The sequence below is a fragment of the Hoplias malabaricus genome, chromosome 3 (assembly GCF_029633855.1).
Source record: "Hoplias malabaricus isolate fHopMal1 chromosome 3, fHopMal1.hap1, whole genome shotgun sequence".
Lineage (NCBI taxonomy): Eukaryota > Metazoa > Chordata > Actinopteri > Characiformes > Erythrinidae > Hoplias > Hoplias malabaricus.
Genome location: NC_089802.1, coordinates 5679179 through 5696218, shown reverse-complemented (window position 1 = coordinate 5696218; position 17040 = coordinate 5679179). Strand labels below are relative to the sequence as shown.

Sequence of the window (17040 nt, the reverse complement as noted above, 5' to 3'; positions counted from 1 at the left end):
GTGCTTTGTTGTGTTCATCATGACTTGGCATTTCTCTCATGTTATTTTGGCTCCAGAATTAGCCACGTATACAAGCTCAGGGCTCAATGCCATTGCAGTGTTTTATTGTACGATGCTTGCGATGGTGAAAACGTGCTAAGAAACAATGATGATCTCCCAACTCAGGGAGCACCAAAAAAGAATATTACTTGGTGGAAGTAGGCCTGTGTGTAGTAAGGTGAATGGTCACATGAGCTGAAGGCTCACAGCCTTCAGCTCATGTGACCATTCACCTTACTACACACAGGCCTACTTCCACCAAGTAATATTCTTTTTTTTCTCCCTAATATTTCATTAAATTTTAATGGACATTTCTCCTTATTGCACCTCTGAAATGTCTTCTCGCAAAGTTGGCCACATTTTCTCATTTAACAACCGGTGTTAGAGCGCTCGGAGTGAAAACCTTCTGGGAGGATGTTGAAAGGTAAAGCGGCTGATTCTAAATCAAGACCTTGTAGAATTGGGTATGAAGCAAGGTTAGACGTTCTCGTTCATTTTCAGTCTCTCCCTCATGTGCACTCATATATTTCTAACTCTGAACTTAGTGCCTCCCATTTAGTTCATGCAGTTTTGTCATTTTAAGTTTGTAAAGACGGTTGGACTAGAAATTCAAGCAGGGGATGACATATGATACCGATATCACACAGTCGCAGACTTTACTGTGGAGTTACAAGTTTGAATGTCCTTCAGAACTCATCTACAAAAGGGTAACTTAAAGGCTAAGCACCACTTAATGGACCTCTATGAATATTTCACATTATTGTAGTTACTGACAGATATAAGTATGAATTAAAATGAAAATAGCAGCTTAATTTGCTTTAAAACTGACAATTTTATTAAATTGACGGAAAAACCCGAGCTCTCTACGGAAATTCTTGAACGCGACCGTGACGTCACTGGTGGACAACAGCTGAACAATGCTGCGGTAAAACACCGTTATGACCGACTGTTATGACAGTATCTAGCTAAATAACCAACATTATTCATGACAATAGCCTAGCAATAAGCTAAACTCAAATGTAGAGGTACCGTTATTCTTGTAAATGTGATCGAAGTCGAACTCGAATTCATCCGACACTATAAACCTCCGTAATGCAGCTACGTAGCCGAGTATAATCTGAGCCACCGAGTTTAGCGAGTCAAGCTAACGTTAACTAACACCAACTAAAACAGGCGAAGTGAGTGTCCTTACCCTGTTTACCTCCATGTTACAGAGGCTCTTGAACACCTTTCGTTGGTGTCCTTACATGCCCATATTGTTGGAAAAGCGCCAGTGAAATGAGCTACAGATAACGGAGTGAGCGGATGGTCCTTTCCAAAGTTCCCGTTTAAAGTGGACAAAGGTCCAACGGTCTTTTAAACCTTATTCCTTGAATTAGTAAGAAATAACATGTTTTCTGACTATCAATAAACACAAGTTAGGAACTCAAATTCCACTGTATTTATTTGTTTGACACTTTCATAGAGCTGGTGCTTAGCCTTTAACAGGAGGAAAACAAAAAACAAAACCACGGAAATGTTTTATCTTTTGTGTAAGTTAATGTGACAGTATATTTTGGACTATTTCGTCCAGTCAGTTACTCTGTTCTGATACGGAATTCATCATGGAAGCGGTAAACATATCTATCCGCTTCAAAAATTCACCTGAAACACCTTTAATTACATCTCCATCACATCATTATCTCCACGGTGCCAGTCTCTAGACTCTGTGAAAGCCGTCTCAAAATGGCGAAGAAAATCTCCCAGTATAGAGCTGCAGTTTGTGACACAGTCCAATTAACACCAGCAATTTGTCATTAATCACCACATGGGTTCATCAGAAAGCAGCTGAACTCGGTGCGCTTGTTCCGTCGGCAGTGGACGTGGCTTTAAAAAAAAACAATTTCCGAAATGTGAAATTCACTCCAGGGTAAACACCTCACTGAGAGGACATTTTCAGGGAGTGTTTTTTTCCATTGTTTGCTCAAAATGACTTTATCACTGTCTGAAATAAGCACCTTTGTTTGGTCAGTTCTTCTCAAGTGGGTTTATTTTGTAATTGACGGGTTTGTCTTTTTCAGTTTCCCTGTGAGAAATGACTTCAGGTCTCCAACCTTTTTGACAGAAGTTCTTTATCAGTATTCCTGCACCCCTCATGTCCTCCACATTGCATTTATTTTTGGTACCTGATACCTTATATTGCATAATGGTGTCGGGTGACAAGAAGTTTAAACTGGGATGGAATCTGACCGGGTCGGATGGCTCGCATTGTTAGTGCGTCAGCAGAAATCCGTCTATACAGCTGCCCAGAGAGTCCCTGAAGCAATCACACACAGTGCGTACCTTTGGCTTAAAGTGTAGCATTTGATATTAACAGATATAACATTGGTATTAACAGGAAGTCATTCATTCAAATACTTTTCCTACCCAGATTCATTTGATCTCAGTTGCCATTGCTTAAGTTTGTTGATCCCCACACAACATTGACTTCTGATTACATTTGTTTCGTATTTGAACTGGCTTTGATTAAAAAAAAAAAAAAAAAATGGTGATCTGATTCCTCAGCAGTGCTACTACCAGCTCAAAGTGTGTGTGTTTGTGTGCGCTCAAATTCAAGGCTATGTTCTGCCTTGTGTGTTTTTGTGCTCCCTGAATTTATCGAAACTACATGGTATCACTCCTAACAGCTTTTATATTTCTATATTACAGAACGCATTTTTGATATTGCACTGTCCGCCAAAACACAGAGAACGGTTGTATTTACTGGTGACTGTGTCATGCTGCACTGTTAAATATATATATATAAAAGGATCTTGGAAGAAGAAAGGATGTGCCGGTGTGGGTCTGATTCATTGCGCTCTGTTCATATTTTAGCCTTTGAAATGAAAGCCCTTGTCTTCCAAAAGTGCCAAATTAACTCAGGCTCTTCATATGTTTTCATCCCACTGCCTCTGCTCAGCCTGGCTGTTTATTCTCATTGTCTCCTTGGCTCCAGAAAAGCAGGTGACATGTCCATCCATCCATTTATATACCATCCGTCTCATTTTTGGTGTTATATATTTTTTTCTTTCTCTGTCATCTTTTTGCCTCTGTTCCATTCATCCCCTCCCTGTTCCACAGTGAAGCACTGTGTTGTCTGTGATGGTTTCGAGGCCTCTCTGTGTTTGCGTGTGTGTGTGTGTGTGTGTGTGTGCGGGCACATTTCCTAAAGCCCTGCAGCTATTTCCGAGCATACCTGCTGTAAGTGTGAATTTGGACCGTGTGAGAGAGTCATGCCCAGTGTGTGGCTAAACGCCAGCGAGCCTGACCAGGCCGAGAGCTGCCTTTGATGGACATCGGTGGAGTTGTCTGGGTTTTTAATTCAAAGATAAAGCAGATAGAGGTTGGTAATTCCATCCACAGAGCTGTGAATGACCAGTGTATTTTTGTTTTGGCTGCTGTGGATTTTCCTGTCTTCCCATTAAAATATATATATATATATATATTTGGTCTGATGGGTATTTCAATTTCCCTGTGTGAGCACGTATGTGTGCGCATGTGCGTTTTGACTGTAACAGTGTTCTGGGGGTTGCGAGCACCACCCACGGGTCCAGACCTGGCCTGCTTTCAACACCCAGCTAGCCAGCTAGACAACTGCTGCTAATGAGAGGCCTGTCCACAGAGAATGCCCGCTCCTTTTACTGTGTGTGCAAAATAGACGGAGGGAGAGGAAGAGAGAGTCTCAGTTGCTTTCATCATTCTTCTTTGTGCATTCTCAGCTGACTGCATGTGGGCTTAAATTTGCTTTAATGACCTCTCAGTGGCTGTAGCGCTGGAGAGTTCATTTAACAGCAGTAAATGCACATTTTTGCAGATGTCCATGTGGAAAGGAGGAAGAGGAGCTGGGAACTGTCATGTGTCACAGCCGTCAGTGTAATTAGGTGCTGTCTTCATCCTGATGCAGGGCATCTGAGCAGAACTCTGTGTCTGCGTCTGTGTGTGTGTGTAGAGTCCCGCTGCGTTTCGGATGCTTTGAAGTAGCTGCTCTGTGCTGCAGGAGAGCGGCCCTTCCCAAAGTTTATTACAGTACTGTGCTTTATATAGTTTTGATTTGAGTGGAATCTGGCTCTTTATTTTAGACTCATTTCGTTTATCTTTGATGAAATGTCAGGTCCCATTTTGTATGAAGTCATATAGGCGTTTTGATTAATTACTTCCCCAAATCCAATATGACTCTCGATGTACTGTTCAATCTACGTCCCAACCCTCACCTATGGTCACAAGCTTTGGGTAGTGACAGAAAGAATGAGATCGCGGGTACGAGCGGCTGAAATGAGTTTTCTCCGCAGGGCGTCTGGACTCTCCCTTAGAGACAGGGTTAGGAGCTCGGACGTCCGGGAGAGACTCGGAGTGGAGCCACCAGTTGAGGTGGTTCGGGCGTCTGTTTCGGATACCTCCTGGACACCTTCCTGGTGAGGTGTTCCGGGCATGTCCAACGGGGAGGAGGCCCCGGGGCAGACCAAGAACACGCTGGAGAGACTACATGTCTTGACTGGTTTGGGAACGCCTCGGTATACCCCCGGGGGAGCTGGAAGCATGGGCTGGAGAGAGGGAGGTCTGGGTTTCTTTACTCGGACTGTGGTGGAAAATGGATGGATGGATGGTGTTGGCAGATTATTTATTTATTTAAACTTTGTGCTGAATGTTTGAATGTAATTTTAGTATTTTTATTCACACTCAGATTTAGTTTTGTCTGTTGTTTGGGTCATTGTCAGTAGCCTTGTGAAACCAATAAAAAAACATTTAACATGACAATTGATAGACAGTCGGGGCGGCACGGTGGCACAGCAGGTAGTGTCGCAGTCACACAGCTCCAGGGACCTGGAGGTTGTTGGTTTGAGTCCCACTCCGGGTGACTGTCTGTGAGGAGTGTGGTGTGTTCTCTCTGTGTCTGCGTGGGTTTCCTCCGGGTGACTGTCTGTGAGGAGTGTGGTGTGTTCTCTCTGTGTGTGCGTGGGTTTCCTCCGGGTGACTGTCTGTGAGGAGTGTGGTGTGTTCTCCCTGTGTCTGCGTGGGTTTCCTCCGGGTGACTGTCTGTGAGGAGTGTGGTGTGTTCTCTCTGTGTTTGCGTGGGTTTCCTCCGGGTGACTGTCTGTGAGGAGTGTGGTGTGTTCTCCCTGTGTCCGCGTGGGTTTCTTCCGGGTGCTCCGGTTTCCTCCCGACTCAAAAGTGTCCGTAGGTGTGAGTGTGTGTGTGAATGTGTGAGTGTGTGTTGCCCTGTCAAGGACTGGCGCCCCCTCCAGGGTGTATTCCCGCCTTTAACCCAATGATTCCAGGTAGGCTCCGGACCCACCGCGACCCTGAACTGGATAAGCGCTTACAGACAATGAATGAATGAATGAAAGTCACTTTTAAGATGTTTTTGTGGCTTTGAAATCTGTGCTTCAGGAAGATTAGAAACCATACGGACCAAAGGAAACGTAAAACCATGTCTCCAGGTTAATATCATATTAACCTCCCTCAGGCTCCTGAGGACGTTCATGCTCTAACTCCCAGTTTGCTTATTTTTTATGGGAGTAATTTTGGTGTAAAATTTCAGTCATGTATTATTAACTCTGTTTCTTTGTTGATAGTGCTGTAGTGCTCTTAAACGCTCATGGAAGGAGGTGATGTTTTTGTCCAGGGATTTTATTCTTATGTTCTCAGCATTTTCGGGCCCTTATGAAACTTTCATATCCATCTCTGATCCCCCACCTCAGCGGAGCCGACTACCACTTTCCTCTCTATTATTGCGTGTGAGTGTGACCTTTCTCTAAAGCAAAATTGTACTTTACAAAAGGAGGGTGATTTCATTTGCACACGTTGACATTTGTCTATGTGACTAGCAGCCTGGTGAGGCAGGCCCATTGTGCTTCTCAGTGCTCTGAAAGCAGCTGTGTGTGTGTGTGTGTGTGTGAGAGAGAGAGAGATTGATTGATTGTGTGTTTGTGACTCCCCTGGAGACTCTCGCTTGCATTTGTTTATCGGACATAATCCAAGGTTAGCCACGCGCAGTGAATATTCTGAGAGTGGTGTAAAATTAATGTTGTTTTTTTTTTAAATGTCCTCACATCTGAAGATCAATTGTTCTAAAGTCTAATTGTCGTTGTCCCCCACCCTCTACGTGAAGGTGACAGTACTTAGATCACCTTTATTCACCGATGAGTGAATAAATGATCTCCAAAAGATGACTATAGACTTATGTTTTGTGAATCTTTCTTTAAATCGCGTGTTCATGATCTGACCCTTGACCCTAGCCCCTTCACTTTGTCTGATTGCATTTTCCCCACAACTGAGGACAACCCGTGTGGCCTCAGATGTTAGTGTACGTCCCTGTGTGGTGCTAGTTTCACCCTGAGCTGTGCTTGAAGCTAGGAGCCGTACCGTCACCTCAGGCTGTTATCGTAAATATGCAATACCTCAGGGAGCACAGCCATAACATGGGAAGTAAAAAGGAGAGGGGGAGAAGAGAAAATCCCAAACACTAATTTAATAACTGTTTTGGTGAAGTCTAAGGAAGTTTATGAAACACTTTGTACAAATTAAGAGTCCCCACTTCTGTTGGGATCTTTAATTATTAATGAGTTTACTTTGGCTTGACTTTGCTTTGGAAAGTTTTAGGTTCTTGCTAATGGTATCTAAGGCTGTAAAAATGTTCCACACTCTCTCTGCGTCCAGTCATATGTGCAGTAGACGAGTGGCTGGAGGTATTGCAACCTCTGTAGGCCACTGTAAGCCTTACACAAACGCTTTCCTGCCATTTCTTAAGGTTTTTACACAAATACCATTGTAACAAAGCAGTTTTCAGAGTATATTAGCAATTGCATCTACTGTCTGCTTCAGCAGAACCTTGTGCTAGAGGTTAGTAAAGAGTGAGTGTGTTCCTATCCTGCCAAGGGCCATTTGAGGACAGAGTCATGGGCCCTCTACTGCCTCCTTCAATCATGGAGAGAAATCAAATTTCACATCCCAGACTGAGTTATTGAACTCCATCATGTGAATTCATTTGTGGTCCCTCACCTGTCACTCGCACTTGGGCAGACTGTTTTTTCACTCCCCCAAAGAACCATGCAGCTGCTTGAAATGGACGTGAACAGTTGCTGACGTGTACAAACACACCCTCAGGCAGATCCCACAGAAGCAGCCTATGCTCTGCTTCTTCAGAGGCTAAGATCTATTTATTTTTTGTTTCTCCTGCCCCTGTGTAAGTTTAGAACTTCAGTCCAGAAAACTAAAAATGTCCCAATCACACACCAAGCAAAGATTGTTTTTCAGTTGTTTCGCTACGACCATTCTTTTAAATACAGACATAGCAGAGGCAGTTCAACCACGACTAATTCTAACTTACCGTATAACAGCCATAACTCATACATATGAATGTCTATATTCAGTGTTCAAAATTAAAGCCAGATCCACTTGGACTTAATGCTTATAAATAAAACAAAATAAAAAATCCTGGACCTTCATGTGTTGAAAATGGCTGAAATAAAAATTGAAATCACAATATTGATCACGTGGAATCGATTCCCGCTCCGGGTGACTGTCTGTGAGGAGTGTGGTGTGTTCTCTCTGTGTCTGCGTGGGTTTCCTCCGGGTGACTGTCTGTGAGGAGTGTGGTGTGTTCTTCCTGTGTCTGTGTGGGTTTCCTCCGGGTGACTGTCTGTGAGGAGTGTGGTGTGTTCTCTCTGTGTCTGCGTGGGTTTCCTCCGGGTGACTGTCTGTGAGGAGTGTGGTGTGTTCTCCCTGTGTCTGTGTGGGTTTCCTCCGGGTGACTGTCTGTGAGGAGTGTGGTGTGTTCTCTCTGTGTCTGCGTGGGTTTCCTCCGGGTGACTGTCTGTGAGGAGTGTGGTGTGTTCTTCCTGTGTCTGTGTGGGTTTCCTCCGGGAAAATTGGGAAATATTAAACTCCCGTGTCGTAAAGGCCGCAGAACGGATCATTACGTGGTCTCCTTGGTTTTAGTTGCGCTTATTTAAAGCACTGGAAACTTTGTTATCGATTTGAGTTTTTATCATTCATTGAGTTATGGTGCTCCCTGCAAGTTTTATTATTAATGTTGAGTCAGAGGTGAAATGCAGTAGCTCCTCCCTCTCTCCCTCTCTCCCAGTCGATGCAGTGATTCTTGATCCTAGTCCAGGTTTATGGTCTTGTTTAATTAACCTAAGCTTGTGTTTTCATAGTCATTCATTGTGTGTCTTTGACAATGACTTACATTTCCTGATTGGTTTGTTAGGAAAAGAGGAGCACCGCTTAAACCAGCATCTCAGGTGATGGTAGACGTAAATGAAATGGAACTACTTTACGATGGGCGGCACGGTGGCGCAGCAGGTAGTGTCGCAGTCACACAGCTCCAGGGACCGATGGGTTCGATTCCCGCTCCGGGTAGTAGTGTGGTGTGTTCTCTCTGTGTCTGCGTGGGTTTCCTCCGGGTGACTGTCTGTGAGGAGTGTGGTGTGTTCTCTCTGTGTCTGCGTGGGTTTCCTCCAGGTGACTGTCTGTGAGGAGTGTGGTGTGTTCTTCCTGTGTCCGCGTGGGTTTCCTCCGGGTGACTGTCTGTGAGGAGTGTGGTGTGTTCTCTCTGTGTCTGCGTGGGTTTCCTCCAGGTGACTGTCTGTGAGGAGTGTGGTGTGTTCTCTCTGTGTCTGCATGGGTTTCCTCCGGGTGACTGTCTGTGAGGAGTGTGGTGTGTTCTCTCTGTGTCTGCGTGGGTTTCCTCCGGGTGACTGTCTGTGAGGAGTGTGGTGTGTTCTCTCTGTGTCTGCATGGGTTTCCTCCGGGTGACTGTCTGTGAGGAGTGTGGTGTGTTCTCTCTGTGTCTGCATGGGTTTCCTCCGGGTGACTGTCTGTGAGGAGTGTGGTGTGTTCTCTCTGTGTCTGCGTGGGTTTCCTCCGGGTGACTGTCTGTGAGGAGTGTGGTTAACTGGATAAGGGTTACAGATAATGAATGAATGAATGAATATTGATCACACAATAGATTGGTTGTTAAAGTGCCAGTGCCAGTATTCATATTAAATTTTGTATTGCTACATATTTATGATTTAATATACTGCAAAAATATTAGAGACACAATAAACATTGACATACTTTATATTAATAACGATTACAGAATCTCATTTTGATTAGAATTCGTATGAAGAATGTTTGAACTTGGCGTAGGATGCTCACAGCGCATCTTAAACAAACAAACACAAAAAAAAAGAAAAGATTTATTTGTTAGAGAGCTCATTTACATTTCGCAACCTCCTGTGATCAGTATTTCAAAGGCCAATATTGCAGTAATGATTACCAGATGATATGTCGTACCGCCCTGGTAGGATTCAGACTCGATGAATCGAGTTAATGTCAATGACTGATGTAAGCCGTGTGGGGTGCTAATTACAGCGGAGAAGCTTGCTGAGATGAATGGAGACATTGAGGGCAACATGACAGAAGGAACAGATGAAGAGATTAAAGCAGAGAGAGGCTCTCTAACTCACTGACCCCCGTCATCACGTCCTCACAAACTCATTAGCAGTGCAAACAGAGGCAACTCTACCACAGAGCCACCTCAACCACAGCAGAGCGGTAGATCCAGCCCTGCTCAACTCTCTCTCTCTCTCTCTCTCTCTCTGTCTCTCCCCGTCCCCCTTCTTTCCTGGGATTTCATTTACATTTATTTTATTCTAATGCAGGCTCCATGAGTGACCCGGGGAAACCCCGCTCCGTCTTTAAAGATGAAAGTATGTAGTTCCAGGTGCACACTGTGGAGCTGAGCTAGTTTGAGATGTTTTCATATACAATACATGTAAATTAAACATCAAGCAGGTTATTTAACTGATGAATACATGAATAAGCATATTTGGAAATTCCTTGGGAAAATGGGAGGTAGACGGATTTGCTTCAGGTTTTTTTTTTTCCCCTCTTTTCCATTCTCTACTCTGACTTACATTTCCTATCTCTGTAATTCCAGCCAGGTTTTGGGAGATTGTTTTGTTGTTGTTCTTTTCCGTATCTTTTTGAAAATCGTTTTGCCTCGTACTGTGCTCAGTGCAAAATTGATTTGCATAAATCATGTCCTATTTTTGAATCCTCCCAAGATCTAAACAGAGGTTCAGTGTACAGTTCGAGCTTTTTTTTTTACTTCCTTTACTTTGACATGTATTTGTTTTTTCCTGTAATCAGACTCATGGAAGTTATTCCATTCCTTCAGTAGTTACTTGGCATTAGTAACACATTCAGTGGTGCACAGATTTGTCTTCTACAGTCTCCATAGAATGGCTTTGCAAGAAGAATTGGGTACTTGGGAGTGGACACACGTGTGTTGCTTAGAGGGGTACAGAGGGTTAAGCTGTGGAGCACTGGAACTGTGATTTCTGAGGTGATGGGGCTCTATTAGTACGTTTGGGATGAAATGGTGTGTGGGTAATTCAGAACAAATCGTCCATTATGAATGTCTGACCCCTCTAATGCTCTTGTGGAAGTATAAAGCCTTCTCAGAAGAGTGCTATAAATTCTTAATACCCCTAATTTCAGAAGACATTGTTATTGTATAGATATCTGTAGTGTGTGTGTGTGTGTATAAATCCCATCTGCTGCAATTTTCTCTACTTTCTTCAGACTCACGGCTTCAAAAACCATGAGGTGGCAAAAGCCTCACACTCTTGTCTTTTATATACAATTTATTCATCCATTCATTATCTGTAAGTGTTTATCCAGTTCAGGGTCGCAGTGGGTCCAGAGCCTACCTGGAATCATTGGGCGCAAGGCGGGAATACACCCTGGAGGGGGCGCCAGTCCTTCACAGGGCAACACTCACACACTCAAACCTACGGACACTTTTGAGTCGCCAATTCACCTACCAACGTGTGTTTTTGGACTGTGGGAGGAAACCGGAGCACCCAGAGGAAACCCACGCAGACACAGGGAGAACACACCACACTCCTCACAGACAGTCACATGGAGGAAACACACGCAGACACAGGGAGAACACACCACACTCCTCACAGACAGTCACATGGAGGAAACCCACGCAGACACAGGGAGAACACACCACACTCCTCAGACAGTCACCCGGAGGAAACCCACACAGACACAGAGAGAACCACCACACTCCTCACAGACAGTCACCCGGAGGAAACCCACGCGGACACAGGGAGCACACACCACACTCTTCACAGTCAGTCACATGGAGGAAACCCACGCAGACACAGGGAGAACACACCACACTCCTCAGACAGTCACCCGGAGGAAACCCACGCAAACACAGGGAGAACACACCACACTCCTCAGACAGTCACCCGGAGGAAACCCACGCAAACACAGGGAGAACACACCACACTCCTCACAGACAGTCACATGGAGGAAACCCACGCAGACACAGGGAGAACACACCACACTCCTCAGACAGTCACCCGGAGGAAACCCACGCAGACACAGGGAGAACACACCACACTCCTCACAGACAGTCACCCGGAGGAAACCCACGCAGACATAGAGAGAACACACCACACTCCTCACAGACAGTCACCCGGAGGAAACCCACGCAGACATAGAGAGAACACACCACACTCCTCACAGACAGTCACCCGGAGGAAACCCACGCAGACACAGGGAGAACACACCACACTCCTCACAGACAGTAACCCGGAGGAAACCCACGCAGACACAGGGAGAACACACCACACTCCTCACAGACAGTAACCCGGAGGAAACCCACACAGACACAGGGAGAACACACCACACTCCTCACAGACAGTCACATGGAGGAAACCCACGCAGACACAAGGAAAACACACCACACTCCTCACAGACAGTCACATGGAGGAAACCGACACAGACACAGAGAGAACACACCACACTCCTCACAGACAGTCACCCGGAGGAAACCCACGCAGACACAGAGAGAACACACCACACTCTTCACAGACGGTCACCCGGAGGAAAACCACGCAGACACAGGGAGAACACACCACACTCCTCACAGACAGTCACCCGGGGGAAACCCACACAGACACAGGGAGAACACACCACACTCCTCACAGACAGTCACCCGGAGCGGGAATCAAACCCTGCGACTACCTGCTGCGCCACCGTGCCGCCCTTACAATTTATTCATATATGAATATTTTCAACAGTACAATTACTAAATCTTCCCGTTCCCCCCGGGTTCTTTGAGCCGCAGTTCTCATTTTGGTCTTCTTTTCTCTCATATTTATTCCCACCAAGCCATTATTCTGTGTTAAAACTAGCTATGTTCGCGAAGCTGTGGCACAGACGCCTATGTGTGTTCGTCTGATGATCTAATAACTGAATGCATGAAGAGCTGCTTTGCTCATACGTGGCTCCTGCTCCCTGTTCTCTCGCTTCTGTTTAATGTTCCCTCAGATAATGTTTCTACTGTGTGGAGACTTTTTATTTTTTATATGAATAAATAAAAGAAAAATCTCATCTTAAAGTGCTTTGTGGGAAATGAGTGCACTGTTTGTTTGTTTGTTTGGTGAAGCACTTCATCTAAGAAGCAGTTCGGTGTGAAACCTTGTAAAGCTTTGTGGGTACATGAAGGATTTTAATAGAAATGACTGGAGTTTGCCGTTCATTTTTCTGCGAGAGATAAATTGCCGGCACCATGGTTACCGAGATATCCTAGACGGTCTAAGTCCTACCTCTTATGAAATGGCTTTGAACGATATATGATGAAGGATATTTAATAAATGCCATATCTCCAAGAATGGATCTCCACTCGGAGTCAACATAGGTTTTTCCTGCGTGAACCATTGACACACTGTTACTTTCAGCTGTCTCTGGGTTATTGCTGCTCTTTTAAGCGCTGCTCTCTTGGCCGTGTTTGTGCGTTTAACATTCATACGCTGACCTGTTTTTTTCGGTCATTACTGCCCCCTCAGTTTCCCATTACACTACAGCACCCTGCAAATGGAAGCCATGCGTTTCTCCCACCTGCTGAACACTTCCTGAGGACTCCGTGGCCATCCCTTGAGCAGACAGGTCAATACGTCTCCGCGCCAGACTGTGGCAGGCCGCACACTCAGCCGTCTCATTAGAGCCGGGATTTAAAAGGCTGAGACAGCGAGTGTGTGCAGCTTCAGTGCTGTGGGCCTGCGGGCGCAGAGTGGCTGAAGTCTTTGTAATGTCAGTGGACAGATATCTGCAGCAGGCAGGACGCCGCCGCCGGACAGATCAGCTCCCCATGCTCCCAGGAATAATGTTGTAGCCCGTTCCCTGCCCAGCCTCTTTCTCACTCGGTCTCTCTGTCTCGTTCTAGCTCTCTATAATTCTCTCGCAATAAGGCTCTCAAAGTTTTCTGCTTTCGGTCTTTCGCTCGTTCTTCCTGCTTTTTGTGGGTTCATAACAAGGCCATTTTCTCTGCTTTTCTCCCCCCCCCCCCCCCCCCCACAGTTCTCTTCCCTCTCTCTCCTCATGTGAACTGAAGATGTTCCTATGCCGTCAGCTGCCTCTGACTCAAATCCGTGTCTCTCTGACAGTGAGATTTTCACACATTTCACAGAATTCTTTTGGGTATATTTTCGCGGTCTCATTATGCAAAGACAACAAACAAATTTAATTTTAGGAAAATGTTCCGCTCATTTTTTTTTAGCCCCCAAAACAAGCAGAGGACAACTGGGATTTCTTTTTGGGTTTTTTTCCCAAGCACTTTAATTATTAATTGATCCGGAAAATGTGTCTCAAACTTGAATTTTCCTGAAAGTTTCTGAAAAGCTGACTTTAGTTACAGTTATTAAACTTGCTCAGCAATTATTGCCTTTGAAAAACAAATCCTAAAGGTATTAAGTCTGGATATAATTGTGGTAACAAAATAAATAACTATTGGATGGAAAATTACAAAAAAAATATATATATAGGTAGAAAAAAGTAGAGTTATCGAGGACACCATCCCATAAATCCATTAATGAATCAAGCTGGAGAAACCTGAATATCAATTAGAACTGGAGTTGAGAAATGATGTCCAATTCTCATAAGCCTATTACACACTCTCAAACTTAGACTCCAGCTTATCTTCCAGTTGAAACAGGATCCCGATGAACAGCGTGGCATTAGCTCTTGCTGAAGAGTAAATTGAAAGTGGTGCAGGCTTTAATTATGAGCCCACCGTAAATGATGAGAGTAATTATATGGCTGTACCTCATCTCAGGGATGTAAGTGATGTGAAATAGCAGCCTTCACTCTGCTGGTGCTTACACACGTCCTACACACATTTCCTCCGTGAGAACCAGTCCATTTAAGGTCTAATAGTGCTTCCTTTTCTGTTGGTGTCCAAGTTTCCAGAGGAGATTTGGTTTGAGGTTTTGTTTTCCGTGTGACAGCGGAGTTAGAAAATCACGTTTTTATTTTTCCACCATTGGGATGAAAGAGTGATGTTTTTAGACACTGTTTGTTATAATGCTTTCAAACATCCAGCTGCAGTCTCTGTATATCAACCCGCTGTAAACATTAGAGGGAGGTAAATAGACACAAGGGCAGCCGCGTGGTGGTTTGCCACTTTTCAGCAGACATGGAAACCATGGTCCCCACTGTGCCAGTACCTTCTTTAGTGTTACTTTAGGGCAGGCATCCTCTTGTGTATGCATTGTACACACACATGAACCCTTGCTTATTCCGCTGCAGCCTCCTTCCATCTTTCATTGCCCTTTTTCTTGGGCCCATTTTCTCCTGTGTTATTTTCGTGTTTTGATTTTATTGTTGTTGCGAGTACTGATTTTTGCGGTCGCGCTGGCCGCGTTGTGCCTTTTCCTAGCAGCTCTTCTGGTAAAGGTTAGGTTTTGTTTCTGCTAGACAGCTTACCGCCTTTACTCGCCAGTCCTCCTGCCACCGTACAGAGCATCAGTTGCTTGTCTCATGTAAAGGAGAGGGAGAGGGAGACGGAGAGAAGGAATGCTCAGAGCCGAAAGGTCATAGAAGAAATTCAGCCGGAAATAAAGTTGAAAGTGCTCTCTCGGGACGCTGCCTGGTAATTTTAGATGCACCTCGTTCCCCGTAGTACCTTTTGAACAGAATGTTAGGTCTCTGAAATTGGATTTTCAAGCTGATTAACAACAAAGGAGTTTTCATCTCCTTTTCTGCTGTCTCCCAAGTGTGCCAGTAAAACCGGAGAGCGCTGGAGCTATTCATTCCTATTTAGACCCTTAATTGGATACCACAACTATAGCATTATTACATAGATCACATTTCAGATTATTTCTAAACTGATGACTCCATCGCGTTTATGAAGATTAATTGCGAATTCTCGGTTCAGGCGAATCGTAGCAGACTCGGCTAATGGTGTGTGCAGTGTGATTGGACGTAGATGCTTAGTTTAATGCTTAACAAAATTTGGCTTAAATCCAAAGTGTTTTTTAATGGATTATCATAGTTATCGATTTCTTAGCCACGTTTGTTGTTTCAGGGTTTAAAGTGTTTCCAGTCTTCTAGCAGAGTTAATTGATTATGCAGGACGTAATTACTCCAGTCCCTAGGGATTCAGAGCCCAGGTTGTCGGCTAAGCCTTTGAGAAGGTGAGAAGGAAGCACCAGGCGACTGTGACTTTTATATTTATTTTCTAAATCAGTTACGCATCATATCTGAACAAAATAATCGTTGTGTAATTTGATAAATTGGTGTAGCTGTGAATGCATTTTGACCTTGCCTTATCTGGGAGCACAGGCGGGTGGAGGCTATTCGTGGTAGCATGCTAATGGCAGCTGATCATTATCACTGAACTCATTTAGCAGCGCTGATGGACTGATAAACACTCATTAGCATTGAGGCTAAATGCAAAGTGTTGGATCCTTGGCTTTATGCATTTCCTTTTTAGTAAAGCGATAAAAGCTAAATGAGGATAAGTATTTTCAGTTTTCCAGGCCCTGTTCTAAGCGATCTATCTATCCATCAGTCAGCAGCGATACGCCGATTAGTCTAGAGATGACACTTTGATAGGAGTTGTTTATCAAAATGTGGATTATTTGTCATAATGCAGTTGGTTGGTGTTTGGTGCGTTTTCTTTGTTCTAAATTTAGACAGAACCTGGACGAGCGTTCCTCCTCAGTCTGCCGTCGTCAAACTCCACGTTGTTTGTAGAAAGCTCCAGTCATTTGAAAGTCTGAGGTATACGTTGGGGTTTATTTCTTTTTTTATTTATTTTACTTTGCCTCTCCCATTGAACACATCTTCCATGTTAAGGGTGGGGGAAACAAGATATTTGTGGCTCAAGGTGTGGGATTAGCATCGTTTTGAATATATAAGCCTGAATGTAGCATGCTAGCAGGATCTCCTCTGAGACCCTGTAATGGGTTTACAGTAATCATTTTATGCAGGATTCGCTCCCCAGCCTGTTCGGCTTTGCCTCCCCCAGCTGCAGACTCAGAGAGTGGCCTCCTTTAGCTCTGATTACCACTGTCGAGATTGATTGGACCTGTTGGGAGCTGTAACGTTTATCGTGTAAGGTCCTTGGGTGTTTTCATTAATCTCTGAACGATGACTTTAGACTAGGTTTGTTTTGCAATGGCTCTCTCTTGTGAAGGTGTATTCTGGCAAAATGCCTTTCTCTTCTGTGATGGTCTGGCTAACAGTGGACATTACATTTAATTAGTTTTAATTAGTGCTATTGTCTGACTTTGCATCTCTGCTGTGTTTCTCTGCCTGATCAGATCGGTGCTCACACATCAGACGCACTGTAATTCAGCTCATCAAAAACATAATGAACAGTTTATCTATTGAAACAGGTGTGTGGCAGGGCTTTGCCAGGAATTCACTCTCCGAGACCAACATTAGGGAATGGTGCCAAAGACGTTAGGAGTGATTTTGCATCCGGGTCTCCTTCACTGAAGGAGCCGTTTGGTTCCAGATAACCTCCCAATAAAACGCTGCTCCCGCCCTCTCATCTCCTGAGCATCTCAGTCCATCTGTGTGTTTGTTTTCTTCACTGAACTATTAACAAGGTCTCATCTTTCTTAAAGGCTAAGCACCACTTAATGGACCTCCATGAATATTTCACATTATTGTAGTTACTGACAGATA

At 44.4% G+C, this 17040-nt stretch overlaps 1 protein-coding gene across 3 annotated transcripts in view; it reads left to right on the top strand.

Moving 5' to 3' along the window:
- dock1 (dedicator of cytokinesis 1) overlaps positions 1-17040 on the top strand; it is a 258525-nt gene that overhangs the window by 166057 nt on the left and 75428 nt on the right. The window contains exon 30 of one of the 3 annotated variants that reach the window (XM_066662746.1): positions 2100-2444. The exons of the other annotated variants lie outside the window; for them this stretch is intronic. Coding sequence (XP_066518843.1) covers positions 2100-2208 — 109 coding nt within the window. The 3' untranslated portion in view covers positions 2209-2444. Of the gene's footprint in view, positions 1-2099; positions 2445-17040 lie in introns of those variants that run through there. 3 annotated transcript variants of the gene reach the window in all.